Genomic DNA, 16,854 nt, shown 5'->3' with positions numbered 1-16,854 from the left:
TTTGTGGGGACACATTCTTTTCTTTGCCAGTTTCTCCACAGTGAAAACCTGGCACTTCCGTGTCACGACTGTTGTGAGTACCACGCAGAGAAGTGGAAGTAAAAGTGGCTCTTTCAGCTCTAAATTTCTTCACTGCCAATAGCAATTAAGGAGTGGAATTTATGGAATAAATGGATAGACATACTATTAATTCCTTGAGACTTTGTAGATATCATTACAAATGTATTTGGGGTATTCTATTTAAAATTATATTAAATATAAAATGATTCATAATTTATAAATATGTCTGATCCAGAAAATATGATAAGACCTTATAATCAAATATTAGGGCAGTACTCTAATTGATATAGTTGTTCAGTATTATAGATAGACTTCTGTTGTTCATTTTATTTGGATAGAAGTAAATACAAACTCTACCAAAACAAAAAGAGTTTACAATGTAATGAATAGTCATACTATCCCGACAGGTGCCTGCACCCTATAGAATTATTTTATGTTATGAACACGAATAAAACACTGCAAGAAGGATTCATGCTTCCACTGGTAGATGGAAAAAGCTCTATAGAAAATCATGGGATTTTCTCTCATAATTAGACTATCTAACTTTACAATCATAGTAACTCAGCTTTATAGCTGAAAAAACCATTGCACTAGTCACTGATATTTTGACTGGATCTCTGTTAAGAGAATGTATAAGTAATATACTTGATTGTTAGTTTTCACTGTTATTGTATTTGAAAGCTGTCCTCTCTCAAAGGTACTATCTAGATAGTGAGCTTTATCCTGAGGGTAAAACCAACCCAGGTGAATGTTAGATTTAAAATTTTCTTACTATTTAAAAATATTGTCTTGGTGATGGTGGGTTGCATCTTTAACCCTAGCACATTGAGGCAGAAGCAATTGGATCTCTGTGAGTTTGAGGCCAGCCCGGTCTACAGAGTTCCAGGAAAGCTAGAGTTACACACAGAGAAACCCTGTCTCAAACACACACACACACACACACACACACACACACACACACACACACACAATGTTGAACTTGTTAAAAATTTAAATCATTAAATTCTTGGAAAGTTTTAAATTTTGCAAACAATAGAAATCATTTCTTCTATTGAGCTCTATTGTACTCTGAAACCTTAAATTATTTTTTCTAATTATGATAATTTAGAAAATTTCATAATCAAAAATAGCATTTGTTTTAACTCATAAACATGCATAATCAAATAACTGCATAGATACATGCTCTTTTCTGTGGTTAATATGGGAGAAAATATATGCAGAAGGCCAGGTTTTCATTGTTATTGTTGTTTTGTTTTCTATTACGGTTGCATTATTTTAAGAATATACATATTTTGTCCCTAAACAGATAACAAAGGCACAGCTAAGATGTATATTATAAAATATTTGTTTCAAACTATACAGTTTATAATTTGGGCCAATTATGTTATCCTACATGTGAAAAATTAACAAATGAAAATACTATAATATTCAGAAAAGGCAAAAAAATTCTCATACAGAGAAGAGTTGCATGAAAAATAGAGGAAAAAGGAAGTGAAATAAATTTTACATAGATGAATAATTTAGAAATCTAATAATGATAGTACATGCCAAAAAGTTGAATTTCTACTAATACTTCTTACTTCTGATACATAATTGTTTATATTATTAAAAGATACATTGCTTTAAACAGTCCAGGTCTGTCATGGTCATTTGAACCTTAGAAGAAGGAAAAGGCCCAGATGTCACACCAGAGAGGAGAATTCTCCTGAGGGTCAGAACAAATGAGTGACAGAGCACTGTTCTTTTTTAGGACTGAGCAGACTCCCAGTAGACTCTCCTAGGATCTAAATCCCATGAGACCCTGAGTGTTGCTGATCCTGCATAAAACTCCCAAGCTTCCTGGCATCCCTCAGCAGGAGAACTAAAAGGTCTGTGTTGAGACAACAGGTTTCTCTGATGATAAACAACAAAGGACCATGTATGTATCTTGCTATTTAGGGAAATTGTATCATATTTTGTTTTCCTCCAAACAGCTTGTAGACATTACTAAAAAATATAGCATTGGAGATTCATGTGATTGACAAAATCTTTCCAAAGATATATTCAATCTCCTAACAATGTCTGCTCTCTCTGTCACAAACTCCAGTAGCTCTGGGTTTGCTTTGACTGGTTTCCCTGGTTTAGAGATTTATTACCTCTGGATCTCTGTCCCCTTCTCCATCATCTATGTGACAGTGTTCCTGGGAAACAGCATGGTGTTGCATGTGATCCGGACTGAGCCAAGCCTGCACCAGCCCATGTTCTATTTCCTGGCCATGTTAGCCCTCACTGACCTGTGCATGGGGCTGTCCACTATCAACACGGTCCTGGGTATCCTTTGGGGCTTCATTCAAGAGATCAGCCTTGATGCCTGCATTGCACAGTCTTATTTCATTCACGGTTTGTCCTTCATGGAGTCCTCTGTCCTCCTTGCCATGTCCTTTGACCGCTACATTGCCATTTGCAACCCTCTACGCTATTCCTCTATCCTAACCAATGACAAAATAGTGAAAATTGGAGTGGCCATCTTATGTAGGAGCTCTATGCTCATTCCTCCAGTCATCATCCGCCTGAAGTTCTTAAATTACTGCCGGCCTCATTTCCTCTCTCACTCTTTCTGCTTGCACCAGGACTTAATTCGAATGGCCTGTGGAGACATCCGTTTTAATAGCATGTATGGTCTAGCCTTGGTAATTAGCAACCTGTTGCTGGATTCAGTACTCATATTAATGTCATATATTATGATTCTGCACACAGTTCTATCCATTGCTTCCCAGGAGGAGAGAATCAAGTCCTTGCAGACTTGTGTATCTCATATCTCTGCTGTTTTGGTTTTCTACATCCCCATCATTGGTCTGACCATGGTTCACCGCTTTGGGAAGCACCTCTCTCCACTGGTTCATGTCCTCATGGGCAACATCTACATCCTTTTCCCACCCTTGATGAACCCCATTATCTACAGTATCAAGACTCAACAGATACGAGCAAGGATTCAGAGACTGTTCCTGAAGGGAACCTAGGATTTAAATCAGCTGTGAATATATTTGAAAGTCAACTTGAAGACTTACAAAGGGTGAAATTCAGTAAGTAACTGTGTCAACTGCTGTTTAATGATGTTTCACATGTTGTAAATTCTCTCCTTTCCTTTTCTCATAGATGTTTTTAAGCCAGTGCAAATCACTTCTATAGCACTGTAGTTAACTTCACAAACTAGAAAATGCAAAGGAAATATACTCACAATCATCTTTTTAACCTGTTTTTAACTTTCAAAACTTTAAACATTTATATTAATTCCACTTTTCTTTATGTATCAAGTTGATTTACTCATAAAATCCATATCTTATGTGGCCACTTGCACATGTGTATTTCTTTTTACCTTCATTATGAAACTGATATTTTTTTGGTTTATAGCCTTTGATGATTATTATAGATGAGTTATTATCTTAATCTACTTTTGTTCATCTAAGCAACATATTTATGGAATAAATTAAATCCCAATTATTTCAACTACTTAGCACATAGTAAATGAGCAGCATGTGAAATTGGACTGTTTAGTCACTTAACCGTAGTTAATTAAGCAAAAGAAGATATTTCATTGCTGTGTTCTCCAATACTCCACAGCTTCACAAGTCCCCACCCTATAGATGGTAACAGAGGTACTCATGACAATATGAATAATGACTACCATAGGAAGACTACTTAAATCATGCAAAAATATTCTTTGATTCATATTTTCTCTTTCTTAAATCTCCAGTAATAGTTACAACATTGCTGTGACTATGTAACAGAAATTACCTTCTAACTTAACATCTCCTTAAAAACTCTGAGGTAGATATTATCTTTATTCTTTAAATGAACTTTCAACCAGCCACATCAAATTTTAGGGTGCATTGTATGAGAAGAGTTGGATATATTTTATGCTTTGTTTATTTTCAAGTCACATGACTATGCTTTCCTGCCTCCCTTGTGGGCTTCTTTTCATTCAAATTAGTCTGACAGTTGCTATAAAACATTGAACAATAGGCAGAAGTTGACAAAACACCAAAATGAACCACATATGATAAGGTAGGTAGCATCCCTTTGTTAATGTAACCTTCCTTAAAATATTTATATTGTATTACATATATTATATATTTTGTTATTTACAATAAAATTATAAACTGTTATGTACAACATTTATCCAATAATTTAAAGCACAATTATTGAGGTATAATTGCAAAGAACCTTATTATTGTAAAATGTAGATATAAAAGTTGATGAATATGTAGGAAACTATTTACCACCGTGAATCTATTACCATGGCCATATCAGAGTTTTCCACATTTGATTGCACTCCCTTAAATTCATAGCCACACTTATTCGGTCTTACAGTTTGGTTAATAAGGTCATGTAAATTACATAGTACCAGTTTAACTTTGTCTTCATCCTTTATTTCACTTTCAAAAATGTTCCTCAGATAGTTAGCAAAAGCTATTGGGGTCCAGCCCCTCGATAGCCTTCATCCAGAGTTGCAGAAGAGATGCTACCAGTGGCAGATTAATCTGAGAGATACTCTAATAAATCTATGTACACAAAATTCTTTAGTCCATTCACTTTATTCTTCTGAGTCAGTTTTCTCTCTACATAGCTTCTATTCTGCTCTCATGCCTATCTCCTTCCTTGCTGGATTTCTCTCTACATTTATCTGCTGTATCCTCCAAAGGTTATCTCAATTTCTTCATCTTAGTTCTGCCCATCTTGGTCTCTCTCATCTCTTTCTTACCCACCTAGTTCTTCCCCATCTGGCTCTTCTTCATCTTCCATCTCATCCTTCTAGTTCTCCATCTAATTTTCCAGTAAAATTGTCCTTTTAGTCTCTGAGGTTTACAATTATATATCCATTCACTGGCAATGCTGTGGCTAAGGCAAGGTCACCAGGCTTGAATTCCTTCAGGGTCAAAAGGAGAGGCAATAAGATCCACACAAAAGAACAGTAATTGTCAGCCATCATCTACAACCCAAAAGGGAAGTAACTAGTGGAGAATAGAATCAGGACTAAATTCGGTTAATATCTGAGCAAGGGGATTTTATGTACTCAACTATATTTTTAGAAGTGGTTAGTTAAAGTGTTAGGAGTCTATCAGTGACAAGTGAAAATAAAACTGCCTATTTTCCTTTGACCCCTTATCTGTCCAAGCTCTCTTGGCTTCTGCTAGTTTTCTGGCAGGGCGGAGGAGTGCATTCCATGGCTGGGCAGCCTGAGTCAGCTTCATGTGCCTATAAGTAGAAACCCTTTAGTTCTGAGTTAATAGTTAAAGGTAGATCTAAAACTAAAGATATGACTTTGGAAAGGGAGAAAGTTAAACCTAATTAGTACATCCTCCAGGCCTTCTCAAACAGATAATCTGGGTGTTTAAGTTTGTTCTTACAGAGTACAGAGGTATCTTTGATAAGATACTTTCATCCATCTGTAGATGGTGCTGGCCAGATACTGCTAATGACAATAATTACAGGGAGGCTTGAACTGGGGTTCTGGCTGTGTATAGTTGTCAGCACAGAAGGTTATTTAAATATTCCATTCGTAGGGGGGAAATGCTGCCCAATAAATGATGGCAAAGCTAAAATAGCACATGAGGAATTCTAAAAGGAGATGGCTAATAATCAAAAGCTAATATTACCAAGACTCCTTGAGCCTTGGCCTCATCCTCTGGAAGAGTTCTTAACTCCTCTAGGTATAAGCTTTGTCATAATCAGCTGAATTCCTACTTCTTATATATTTTTGCAGCTTGCAGCAGATAGTTATGACAATCTCTTACTAACTGAAAGCTCTGATTTTAAATATTTATAGCTTTACAATTATGATTGAAAACAGCCTCACAAAAGAAGACAATTACATTCTTCGTAATAAAAAGTACAAAACAGATTTCTTAGAAACATAACTTACAATTCTTAGTCTTAATCTTCAGAGCAATGCTAAGGGTAGTAAATCATAAGCCTCAACATCTCTACAAAAAACATTAAGAAAAGCAGTTTAAAGTTACTCAAAAAATAACGGTGAGACAATTTGGTCTGAAATTAACATTTCTGCTACGGCTGATATTATATTTTACTGCATAGCTATTACTCTTGTACTTTTTAACATTTTTCATGTTACAAGTAAGAATTTTAAAGTTGTCAAGAAACTTATGAATGGAAAATAATTTGGGACTATTATTTTTTAGCATGCATTACAACCAGTTCTGCTGTAGTGATGTTTTCACTTTATTATCTAAAGTTTTCTGGGAAGAACTTTCTGTTACTTGCTCTCATAGTACTAACTGTTCAGCATTATTCTGTTTAAATGAACTATTGTTTAAAACTCCAACTTTCCCTCTAAGAGTTAGCCATACTTTTACACTTAAAGGATATATATATATTAATTTATTCTTCTGTCATACATTACATCCTGACTGCAGTTTCCCCTCCCTCCACTCCTCCCGGTTCCCCTTTACCTACCTCCCCTCTCACCCAGATCCACTCCTTCTCTGTTTACCTTCAGAAAAGAGCAAGCCTCCCAGGGATGTCAATCAAACACATCATAACAAGTTATAATAATAATCTAAACTAACCAAATAACCTTTCTGCCCAGTGAATGTTCATAATTTGTGCTAAAGTATTCCTTTCCTCCGCAGGTCTCTTTAAAACACACCCATGTGCATCTCTTGTCATGAGCACCAAAATCAAAGATGACCTATCTTCTAGGATCCTGTGAGAGGGCTGGGGAAGCCTGTATCTTCAATGTGATGCTGCCTAGGATACCTAGTTCACATTTACACCTTGCGTTTTTCCTTGAGGAATCGAACTTTCTGTGACCATTATTGAACTTCAATAGATTTTTTTTCTCCTGTATTTAGTGACTCATTTGTAACATTCATGCTTACTTCTCAAGCTTTGAAACCCATTTTCTCTTACTTCTGAGACTATGACATTTATATTAGGAGAATTGTATAAATATACTCCTGCTCAAAGTCTTTAGAGCTTTGCATATTCAGGAGTGGGATCTTGCTGTGCTTTGTGAGTTTCCTGTAAGCTCCTTACACTTTTGAAGAAGAGAAGAAATGCAGGCCTATTTCACACTTTCTCAGACTAGTCATTTTATACGGGCATCAGCACTCCATTGCCTCTCTGCCATGGTTGATACGGCATACCAGGGGATTTTCTTCCGATAGTTAAGCAGAAAATAGGGTATTACTGAATCTGTATCTTTGATGCACATTGGATGTCTATCTTTTCGTAGCACAACAATATAAACATGACAATAAAATGTTCAGCTGAACCTGAGAAACTGAATATATTGTCTCTATTACCTTTCTACATCTGTGCCTCTTTTTCTCTTTTCATGACAGATTCTTTTGGGTTTTCTTTCTTTCTGCTTTCAACATCAGTTTATCTCACTACCCCGTTCTAGCTTTTACTGCAGTAGTAACAACTAAAGACAGCAAGACTCTAGAAACAGGAAAGGAAGGCCAATTACTTTCAAGTATCAAAATATATTTATAATTAAAAAGTGTATGGAATGTTTATCATGTTTATACATAATAATATAAATGTGGGCAAATGTCTGCTTTCAATCATGTATGCATGATTATGGTACTTTGTCTTATGACCATTTATATTTATAAAGAAAAGCTAGGCCATCTTTATTATTTATTTTGGTTTTGAGATTATAATATAATTATATCATTTCCCCTTCCCTTTCCTCCCTCCAACACTCTTATATAGCCCTTCTTACTCCTTTTCAAATTCATGACCTCTTTTTTCAATAATTGCTACTTGCACATATTGTATGTATATACATATAGATTCCTAAATATAATCTGCTCACTCTCCATACTGTTTGTTCTATGTACATTTTCAGGGCTGAACACAATATTGGATAACCAATTAGTGTGCCCTTCTCTGGGGGAAATGATTTCTCCTTCTCTTAGCATCCCTTAGGTGTCTTTGCTTCTTTGTGGGAATTGAGATCTCATGGAATTTCCTCCATCCACTTGGACCTATTTATGGCCGTTGTTCAGCTTATGTTTGGGTAGTCATGTTGTTGAGACTTTCTGGGTGTAGCTTCTGACATCAGTAAGAGACACAATCTCATAGTAAAATCCCTTGTACTCTTACTCTGACAAGCTCTCTGCCCCATCTTCTACAGCGTACCCTGAGCTTTAGGTACAGGAGCATTTTTGCAGTACTGAGCTCCACAGCTCTGCATTATAATTGGTTATGGTTTTCTGTGATGGTCTCTGTTTGTCTCAAAGACAAATTTCCTTAATGAGGGGTATTTGTAAATATAAGTAAACATTTAGTGATTGTGCTGGTTTATGAAGGTGGTAGTTGGATGTTCTTTCCCTGATCCATGACATGACTAGCCCTGCTAAGTCATTTTTAACACATGCTAAACTTAAATCAAATGGAGAGATTTTAAAACCACTGCTGAATCAAACATGAACCAGAATAATTGAAAGATAAATGTATTTATTATTGTATTAAAATAAAAGAATATTAACATTAATAGATTATGCATCATGTTTCACTTACTAATATTAGTGTTTAATAGATACTTATGTAATTTAAAAAATAAACAGAAAGATAAAGTAGCTTCCAAAGTTTGTAAATAGAAGCAGAGGGGCAGAGATTTTGATTCTTAGTAATGTAAGTCTTAGTCATAAGCCCACATTGCCTCCTAGAAGCTATATGTCCTGATAAATTACATGTCTTATTTCACTAAGTAAAATTATCAAAGTCACAGAATTCTCTGTTCATCACTTTTAGTTTGACTAATTTCATTCTCTCTGTATTTTTGACATAGTTTCCAGTAGCGAGTTCACTATGTTACTTCTTTCAAAAACAATACTCTGTTCAAATCAGTTTTCCTAGTTTCCTCTTGATATGGATAATGCACGTCATATTTTTATTTTAAGTTTCATGATATATGTGTAATAGATACCTAATCATGAAAGGAATTGATCCAGAGTCACCATGGTTTGTAAATGTCCACCACTTAGTCTCAGAATCTAACTGTTATCCATCTCATGGTGACTTCTCAGGGTTTCCTTTTTTCATCTTGAGTAAAAAGAAGTCAGTAAACAAACAACACAAAGGACCACAGTGCAATCACACACACACACACACACACACACACACCACACGGGGAGGGGGGAAGAAAGAGAGAGAGAGAGAGAGAGAGAGAGAGAGAGAGAGAGAGAGCGAGCTGCTTTGTGGGGGTTCCAACTGAACCATTTAGTCATTGACTCTCACCCCCCTTCCTGTGCCTGGGATCAGGATTACTCATTTTGTCTCTGACTGTGTCTAACTGTGCCAATGTAACTGTTTTGAAGGTAGATAATTGTTTAAAATATCTGTTGCTGAAACCTGTTTTTATAAACAGAACTTCTCATTTTTAAACAAGATTTATTTTTATTTTATTTTTTGGTTTTTTTGAGACAGGGTTTCTCTGTGTAGCTTTGGAGCCTATCCTGGAATTCTCTTTGTAGACCAGGCTGGCCTTGAACTCACAGAGATCCACCTGCTTCTGCCTCCCAAGTGCTGGGATTAAAGGCATATATCACCACTGGCCAGCTGATTTATTTTATTTTTACTTATATGAATATGTGTGCATATCCCATCTGTGTATGGGACTGGTAGAGGCCAGAAGAGGGTGCTGGAATCCTTGGAGTTACAGTTTTGAACCATCCAATATGTGTGCTGAGAATCAATCTCCAGTCTTCAGTGAGAATAGCAAGTACTCTTTACCTCTGAACCTTACTTATATCTAGCCTCTGGCTCTCTACCTGAAACTGCATTAACATGGGTATTGAAGAGAAAACTGAAAACAAAAACCTAAGTCTCAGGGAAACATGTAGACCAAAACTGATCAATGGTCATGTGAAACTAAGACAACCATTTTAAGGATATTTTGTCTTGTTCACTGTGAGCATTTAGAACAAACTTTAAGTTGTATCTACCAAATTTGTTAATATTAGGCATTTCTGTTGATATACTATTTCAAAGTTTCTCACTAATATCTTAGGATTATAATGGGTAATACAGGTAATGATGTCATAGACTATATTCTAAAACCAGGTCTGCCAATTAAGCATTTCTTATGCTAAAGTCTCATACTAGAATGCCATGACAAATATATTATCCTTGTTTGATTTGATAATTTACTTTTTGCTCTGATGGCAATTATGCAAGAAATTAGTTTTGAGAACATCAAATTTATGATATATTAAAATAATTTTGTCTTTAAAAATTTGTTTTTATTGAAGTCAAATATAAAAACATACAGATACATTTGTTGAACAGGGTAAATGACTCTGTGAGGAAATACATATCATTGTGGGCTAGGCTGAACAAATTAAACATTTCTGTATGTGTATGCTTTGCATTTTAGAAAAATAGAGAAACTGAGAAATGATAACCAAAACACACATATCAATTACATATTTTGAACAATTTTATGGAGGAAAAATGTATTAGATATAAATAGATGTGATCAAAACTACTTTGATTTTATAACATAAATTCAGGATAATTTATCAAATTATTAATTACTTGATTAGAATCATATATAATAAATATTAATAATACTGACTTGAACAAAAGACATAATTTTTAAGAATTTAACATTTTTTTCTACTAAGAATTGTGTTTTGGGGGCTACAGAACTTAACAGAGAATTCTCAACAGAAGAATCTCAAATGGCTGAAAGACATTTAAGGAATTGCTCAACATCCTTATGTAAATGTAACCATCTTGTTAAATAAGAAACACAGAGCCAATGCAAAGATGAAAGCCCAAGAGGTCAGAGTAAAATCTAAGAGCTAAAAACCTTACCCTTCACTGCTGCTCCTGTCTTCGGTTCAGCAACTTCCTTAGTCATCAGGGAAATGCATATCAAAACAACTCTGAGATACCATCTTACACCTGTCAGAATGGCTAAGATCAAAAACACTGAGGACAGCTTATGTTGGAGAGGATGTGGAGCAAGGGGAACACTCCTCTACTGTTGGTGGGAATGCAAACTTGTACAGCCACTCTGGAAATTAGTATGGCAGTTTCTCAGAAAATTGGGAATAAGTCTTCCTCAGGACCCAGCTATACCACTCTTAGGCATATACTAAAGGAAGGCTCAATCTTACCACAATGACACATGCTCAACTATGTTCATAGCAGCATTATTCATAATAGCCAGAACTTGGAAACAACCTAGATACCCCTCAACTGAAGAATGGATAAAGAAAATATGGCAATATACACAATGGAGTACTACTCAGCTGTAAAAAATAAAATAAAATAAAAAATAGTGATATCATGAAATTTACAGGCAATTGGATAGAACTATAAAGTATCATCCTGAGTGAGGTAACACAGACTCAGAAGGACAAATATAGTATGTACTCACTCATAAGTGGATACTAGATGTGATGGAAGGGATGGCCAGACTGCAACCCACAGTTCCAGAGAGGCTAGCTAACAGAGAAAGACCCTAGAGGGACACATGAATGGCCCAGCGAAGGAGAAGTGGATGGGATATACATGAGCAGACTGGGAGTGGGGGTGGGTGGAGAGCGAGGAGTGGGGGATGATAACATAGGGAAATGGGAGGGTTGAGCTGGAACAAGGACAGGATGGGAGAGCAGTGAGGGAGATACCATGATAGATGAGGGACATCATGGGAATAGGAAGAGGCAGGGTGCCGGGGAAGCTCTCAGGAATCCACAAGGATGACCCCATCTGGGAATGCTGGCAGTGGTCTAGAGGGTGCTTGGACTGGTCTACTCTGGTGATTGGTCTAGCAAATACCCTAACCGTCATCACAGAGCCTTTGTCCAGTGACTGATGGAGGCAGATGCAGAGATCCAAGGCCAGGCACCAGGCTGAGCTCCTGGAATCCAATCGATGAGAGAGAGAGGAGGAATTCTACAGGCAGGGACATCGAGATCATGATGGGAAAACGTGTAGAGATGACGGGCCTCGCTGGTGGAAGCCCATAAACTGTAGACTAGTGGCTGTGGAGCCCCCATGGGACTGGACTAGGCCCTCTGGATACAGAAGACAGTTGTTTGGCTCAAACTGTTTGGGGGCCACCCAGACAGGGGGATCGAGATCCATCCCTGGTGCGTGGGCATGCTTTTAGGAGCCCAGTGTCGGTGGTGCGACACCTTGCGCAGCCTTGGTGCAGTGGGGAGGGCTTGGACCCGCCTAGCCTCAGTGTGCCAGGCTCTGCTGACTACCCATGGGAGACCTTGATTTGGGGTATGTGGGGATGTGTGGTGGCTTGGGAGGGAGGGTTGGGGAGTGGGACGAGGGAGGAGATGGGATCTGTGGGTGGTATGTAGGTAGGGTGAGTAGAAAATTTCATAATAAAGAAAAATTTTAAAAAAAGAAGTCATGAAGTTGAGAGGAAGTAGTGAGGACATGGATGGATTTAAAAAGAGAACATGGAGTGGAGACACTGTAAATACAATACTCCTGTGTGAATTATAAAAAAGTAATAAAATGGAAATTGTAAAGTTAAAAAAGAATTGTTCTTTTTAATGACAGCAAAATATTTCTATTATATCTTCAGATGCTCTTAATTCTTATAGATTTATGGGAAAACTAAAGAACTAAGCTGCTTGGTGTTATGTCAACAAAGTGTCTTGTTAAAAAAAAAAAAAAAAAAAAAAAAAAAAACCAAAAAAAACCCTGAGCAACCCTCTCCTGAATTTGCTTGGTCTTCATGCTATAAATGATGGGGTTGAGGGAGGGTGAGAGAACCACACAGAGGTTAGCAAGGATGATGTTAAAATGCAATGGTATGCAGTGACCTCCAAAACTGTGAGCAAGCAAAGAAAAGAAAATTGTTGTATAAAACAATAGAATAACACAGATATGGTAGTCACATGTACTCTGAGCCTTTATTGGGAATCTTGGGAAGGTATTCTAAACACAGCACAAAGTATAAGGACACATGAGACCTTAAGTATCACATCTAGGCATATGGAAAACAAAGCTACAACCATCCCATAGTAAGTATTGACCTTGATACTGTCACAGGCCAACCTTGCATTGCCCTTGTGTTCACAGTAGGAATGACGAATGATGTTCCTCCACAGTAGGTGAGCTGATAAACAAGAAAGATTAGGGAGAAGCAGATGAAGATTCTAGTCACAGATGCAATGCCCATTCTGCTGATATTAGATGGGGTTTGTATGTTGGTGTATTTTAGTGGATAGCAGATGGCCTCATAACGGTCAAATGCCATGGATAGCTGTATGCCAGACTCTGTCACAAAAATGAAGGGGAGGAAAAACATCTGGGACACACAGCTAGCAAAAGAAATGCCCCCGGCCTGGAACCAGAAGATTACTAAAACTTTGGAATGGTTGCTGTAGACAGGAAGATATCTGCCAGGGCCAACATTGAAAGGAAAAGAAATACATGCGTTCATAAAAACTATGCTCAGTGGAGATCATCAATATTAGTAATACATTGTCTGAAACAGCTACTATGTACATTGAACAGATGGGGATGGAGAGCCAAATGCGTGTATTTTCTAGTCCTGGGATTCCAATCATGGTATACTAGATGTCTCTGAGATTGGTGTAATTAAGAAGTTGAAGATGTCATCTTTTACTCTGCTGTCTGATATGGTGGAATTGTGTGCACCCAAAACATTGTGCACCCTAATAAATTTATCTGGGGTCAGAGAACAGACAGCCACTAGATACAGAGCCAAAAATGGTGGCTAGAAAATGGGTCAGAGCAAGCCATAGCAGAAGCTGGGCAGTGGTGGTACATGCCTTTAATCCCAGCACTTGAGAGGCAGAGCCAGGAGGATCTTTGTGAATTCAAGGCCACATTGGAAACAGCCAGGCATAGTGACACATGCCCTTAACCCCAGAAAGTGAGCCTTTAATCCCAGGGAGTAGGCAGAAAGAGGAAGATTATATAAGGCACAAAGACCAGAAACTAGCAGCATTTGGCTGGTTCAGCATTTGTCTGGTTCAGCATTTGGCCGGTTAAGTATTCAGGCTTTCGAGCAGCAGTTCAGCTGAAGGCCATTGGGATGAAGACTCAGAAGCTTCCAGTCTGAGGAAATAAGACCAGCTGAGGAAGTGGCAAGGTGAGGTAGCTGTGGCTTGTTCGGTCTCTCTGATCTTCCAGCATTCACCCCAATAAATGGCCTGAGGTTTGTTCTTATTAATAAGACCTGTTAAGATTCTTGCTATAGTCTGATAGTGATGGAAAAATTATGAATTGTGGCTAATTTTTGGCTTAATTTCTTGAGAAAGTAATTCAGAAATTATTTGAGAAAGGATTGTCAAAAAAGAAAAATAATAAGAAAAGAAATAATTTTTTTCTGTCAATCATGATGAACAGATAATAAAACAGGAACATTTTATGAACAGGAAAATATATCCAAGTTTTACAATATTTGTATTACTAACAGTGGTGAAATCTATAATTGTTGTACTAAACTTAAATGTATTTGACATGGATTCTAGAAACTGTTCTCAACACATTATTTTGTTAGCACCAAAATGAAAGTCTGTGTAAGGCTTTTGCCTGATTGATGATTTGTAGTGATTCATCACATTTCTCTTTTCTGGAGTTTTGAGATGTAGTCAGGACACTATCATGGAAGATGAGTTTGAGACTGGTGCATTAGACCACTTGGGCATGATGACACCCTAGCATGTGTCCTTTTGGATATAAAGACTAATGAGTCAATGACAACAAACCCTCACACTTTAATATGAAACCCTTCATCAAGGAGTGCTCTTTCTTTTCTTTAGTGATTTGTATGGTGTAGTGGTATTTGCTCGGCCCATGACCTTTGGCTATATGGTCCAAAGGAGGTGGGGCTTTCTGCCATTGTGCATGACCTCTTATAAGAAGCAGGGTAGTAGAATGAAAGAAAATCAAGACTATAGATAGTCTTCACTGTGTACTATGCTGCATTAACTTGGCATTGTGATTTCACAACTATGCTCTTGCTTTTCATGATTATAATCTTCATGTGTTTCTGGTAAACAGCTAGTAATCCTATTAACAGTACACCTTGTTCTTCTCTCTTGAAAGCATCACACTTGTGCATTCTAGTATGTGTTTTCATTTTACTTTTCCTTTGATAATTTTACTTGACGCCACAACATTTCCTTGTGTCTTCAGTATTGTTGTGTTGAAATAAATAATAATAATAATAATAATAATAATAATAATAAATAAGAGTTGAAATAGAACTATTAAGCCATCATTAGTAAAATTTGATAGAATTCATGAGGAACAAGTCATCTTATGTTGACAAGTATTGGTAACATGAGATTTTAAACAGCAGAAAGTTACCAGACAGGAGTCCTTTAAGAGGAGCATCATTCAAGTATAGAAAAAATAGAATTGGATGGAATCAAAGGATCTTGGGAAATTTTCTTTTTCTTGTTTTATGAGTTACCCATGAATTTGCAGGGACAATGGAAAACAGGCATTTACAGAGTTAAAATTATATCATGATAAGAGAAATTCAATGCAAGTGGTTTTTGTACTTCTATTGAAACAAAACAAAATCCAGAAAAATTCAAAGGAGCATATGGAAGATTTTCAAAAACTTTATATTTGATCTAGTTTTTTAAATAAAATAGCAAATACTAACTTTAAAAAGGTTTGAAAATAATATGACTTCTAAAAGAGATAAAATTGATTTTTAAAAGGGTTGTAAAGCACAAACTGCATATTAGTAAATATCTATTAATAGTGAGAGGCCTAGAAGACATGGTACAGTAGATTATCTTTTCTGAGGTAATCTCTTGCTTTAAGCCCAAGATTGCCTTGAATTGGTCTTCCTTTCTTGGCTTTTCAAATGCTGAGATTATGAGTTTGCAAGTATGCATAGCACCAGAAGGATTTTTTTTTTTAAGTAGAACTAAGGACATTTCAACAGAAAGAGAGATTGTACAGGTTCATCCAAGAGCCAGCAGATTTCTCACTTGGAGAGGATCATTGTTCCCTTCAGGATCCAGAAACAGTCCAGCATAATGCCAATGGGTCTCATCACAGGAAAAGTACAGCTTCCCCACAGTTAAAGTGTATGCTGGGTGGACTGGAAAATGACTGCAAGATGATATCAACACATATGAGAAAGCAGGTTTGGTTACAGGTCACTTTTATCCTATTCACTTGATAGTAGTCAGGTACGTTATTCTTGGTCTCAGTTCTTCCAATCTCTTCGTTCTATGTTCTACAGCTAAACTTCTATAGTCATACCTTCATTTCTGTGGCCATACCTTTATTTCTTGTGCCCTCCCTAGTAATTTATATTTGAAATATTAAATTTCTATGAATGTCTATTCATATATTAAAGGGGACACAAAGATATTTTGTTCATAGAGAATAACCACTGGTTATTAGAGAAGCAGAGATGGCATGATGCTCACAGTGCTTATTTTGGGCTTTTATTCCTCACCTCAGTCATAATGCTCTGACTTAAGAATCACAAATATACTATAATTCACATCATTGCACTTTTCTCTCTCATAATCAGTTCTTACTCTGATCAAGAAAATAATCTACAATGGGCTTGGGATTATGCTGCATCTGCAACCAGACAGGAGAAGCTGTAAATAACTGTTAGCAAACTTGTGCTATTCTCTGCAGTCTATAGTGCATAGATTTCTTACTTAAAGGTGGATAAAGGTCATTTTCCCCCATCCGATTTCTAATTACATCAAACCTAAGCTCTTAATTTCTGTTTTACATCATATTTTTATTTTCAACTCTCATAAAATCTCTACCCTACGTCCAGATACTTGCAATACC

At 36.7% G+C, this 16,854-nt stretch overlaps 1 protein-coding gene and 1 pseudogene across 1 annotated transcript; one reads left to right on the top strand and one right to left on the bottom strand.

The window, feature by feature from the left end:
- Positions 1-2,117: 2,117 nt before the first annotated feature.
- On the top strand, positions 2,118-3,059 carry LOC118586996 (olfactory receptor 51V1-like). The gene has a single exon (XM_036192932.1). It carries the CDS (start codon positions 2,118-2,120, stop codon positions 3,057-3,059), a length of 942 nt encoding a protein of 313 aa, XP_036048825.1.
- Positions 3,060-4,888: 1,829 nt separating this feature from the next.
- On the bottom strand, positions 4,889-13,668 carry LOC118576725 (annotated as a pseudogene).
- Positions 13,669-16,854: the final 3,186 nt, after the last annotated feature.

The sequence above is a fragment of the Onychomys torridus genome, chromosome 1 (genome assembly GCF_903995425.1).
Source record: "Onychomys torridus chromosome 1, mOncTor1.1, whole genome shotgun sequence".
NCBI lineage: Eukaryota > Metazoa > Chordata > Mammalia > Rodentia > Cricetidae > Onychomys > Onychomys torridus.
The sequence above is the reverse complement of the archived record's forward strand: the minus strand, read 5'-3'. Positions and strand labels throughout refer to the sequence as shown.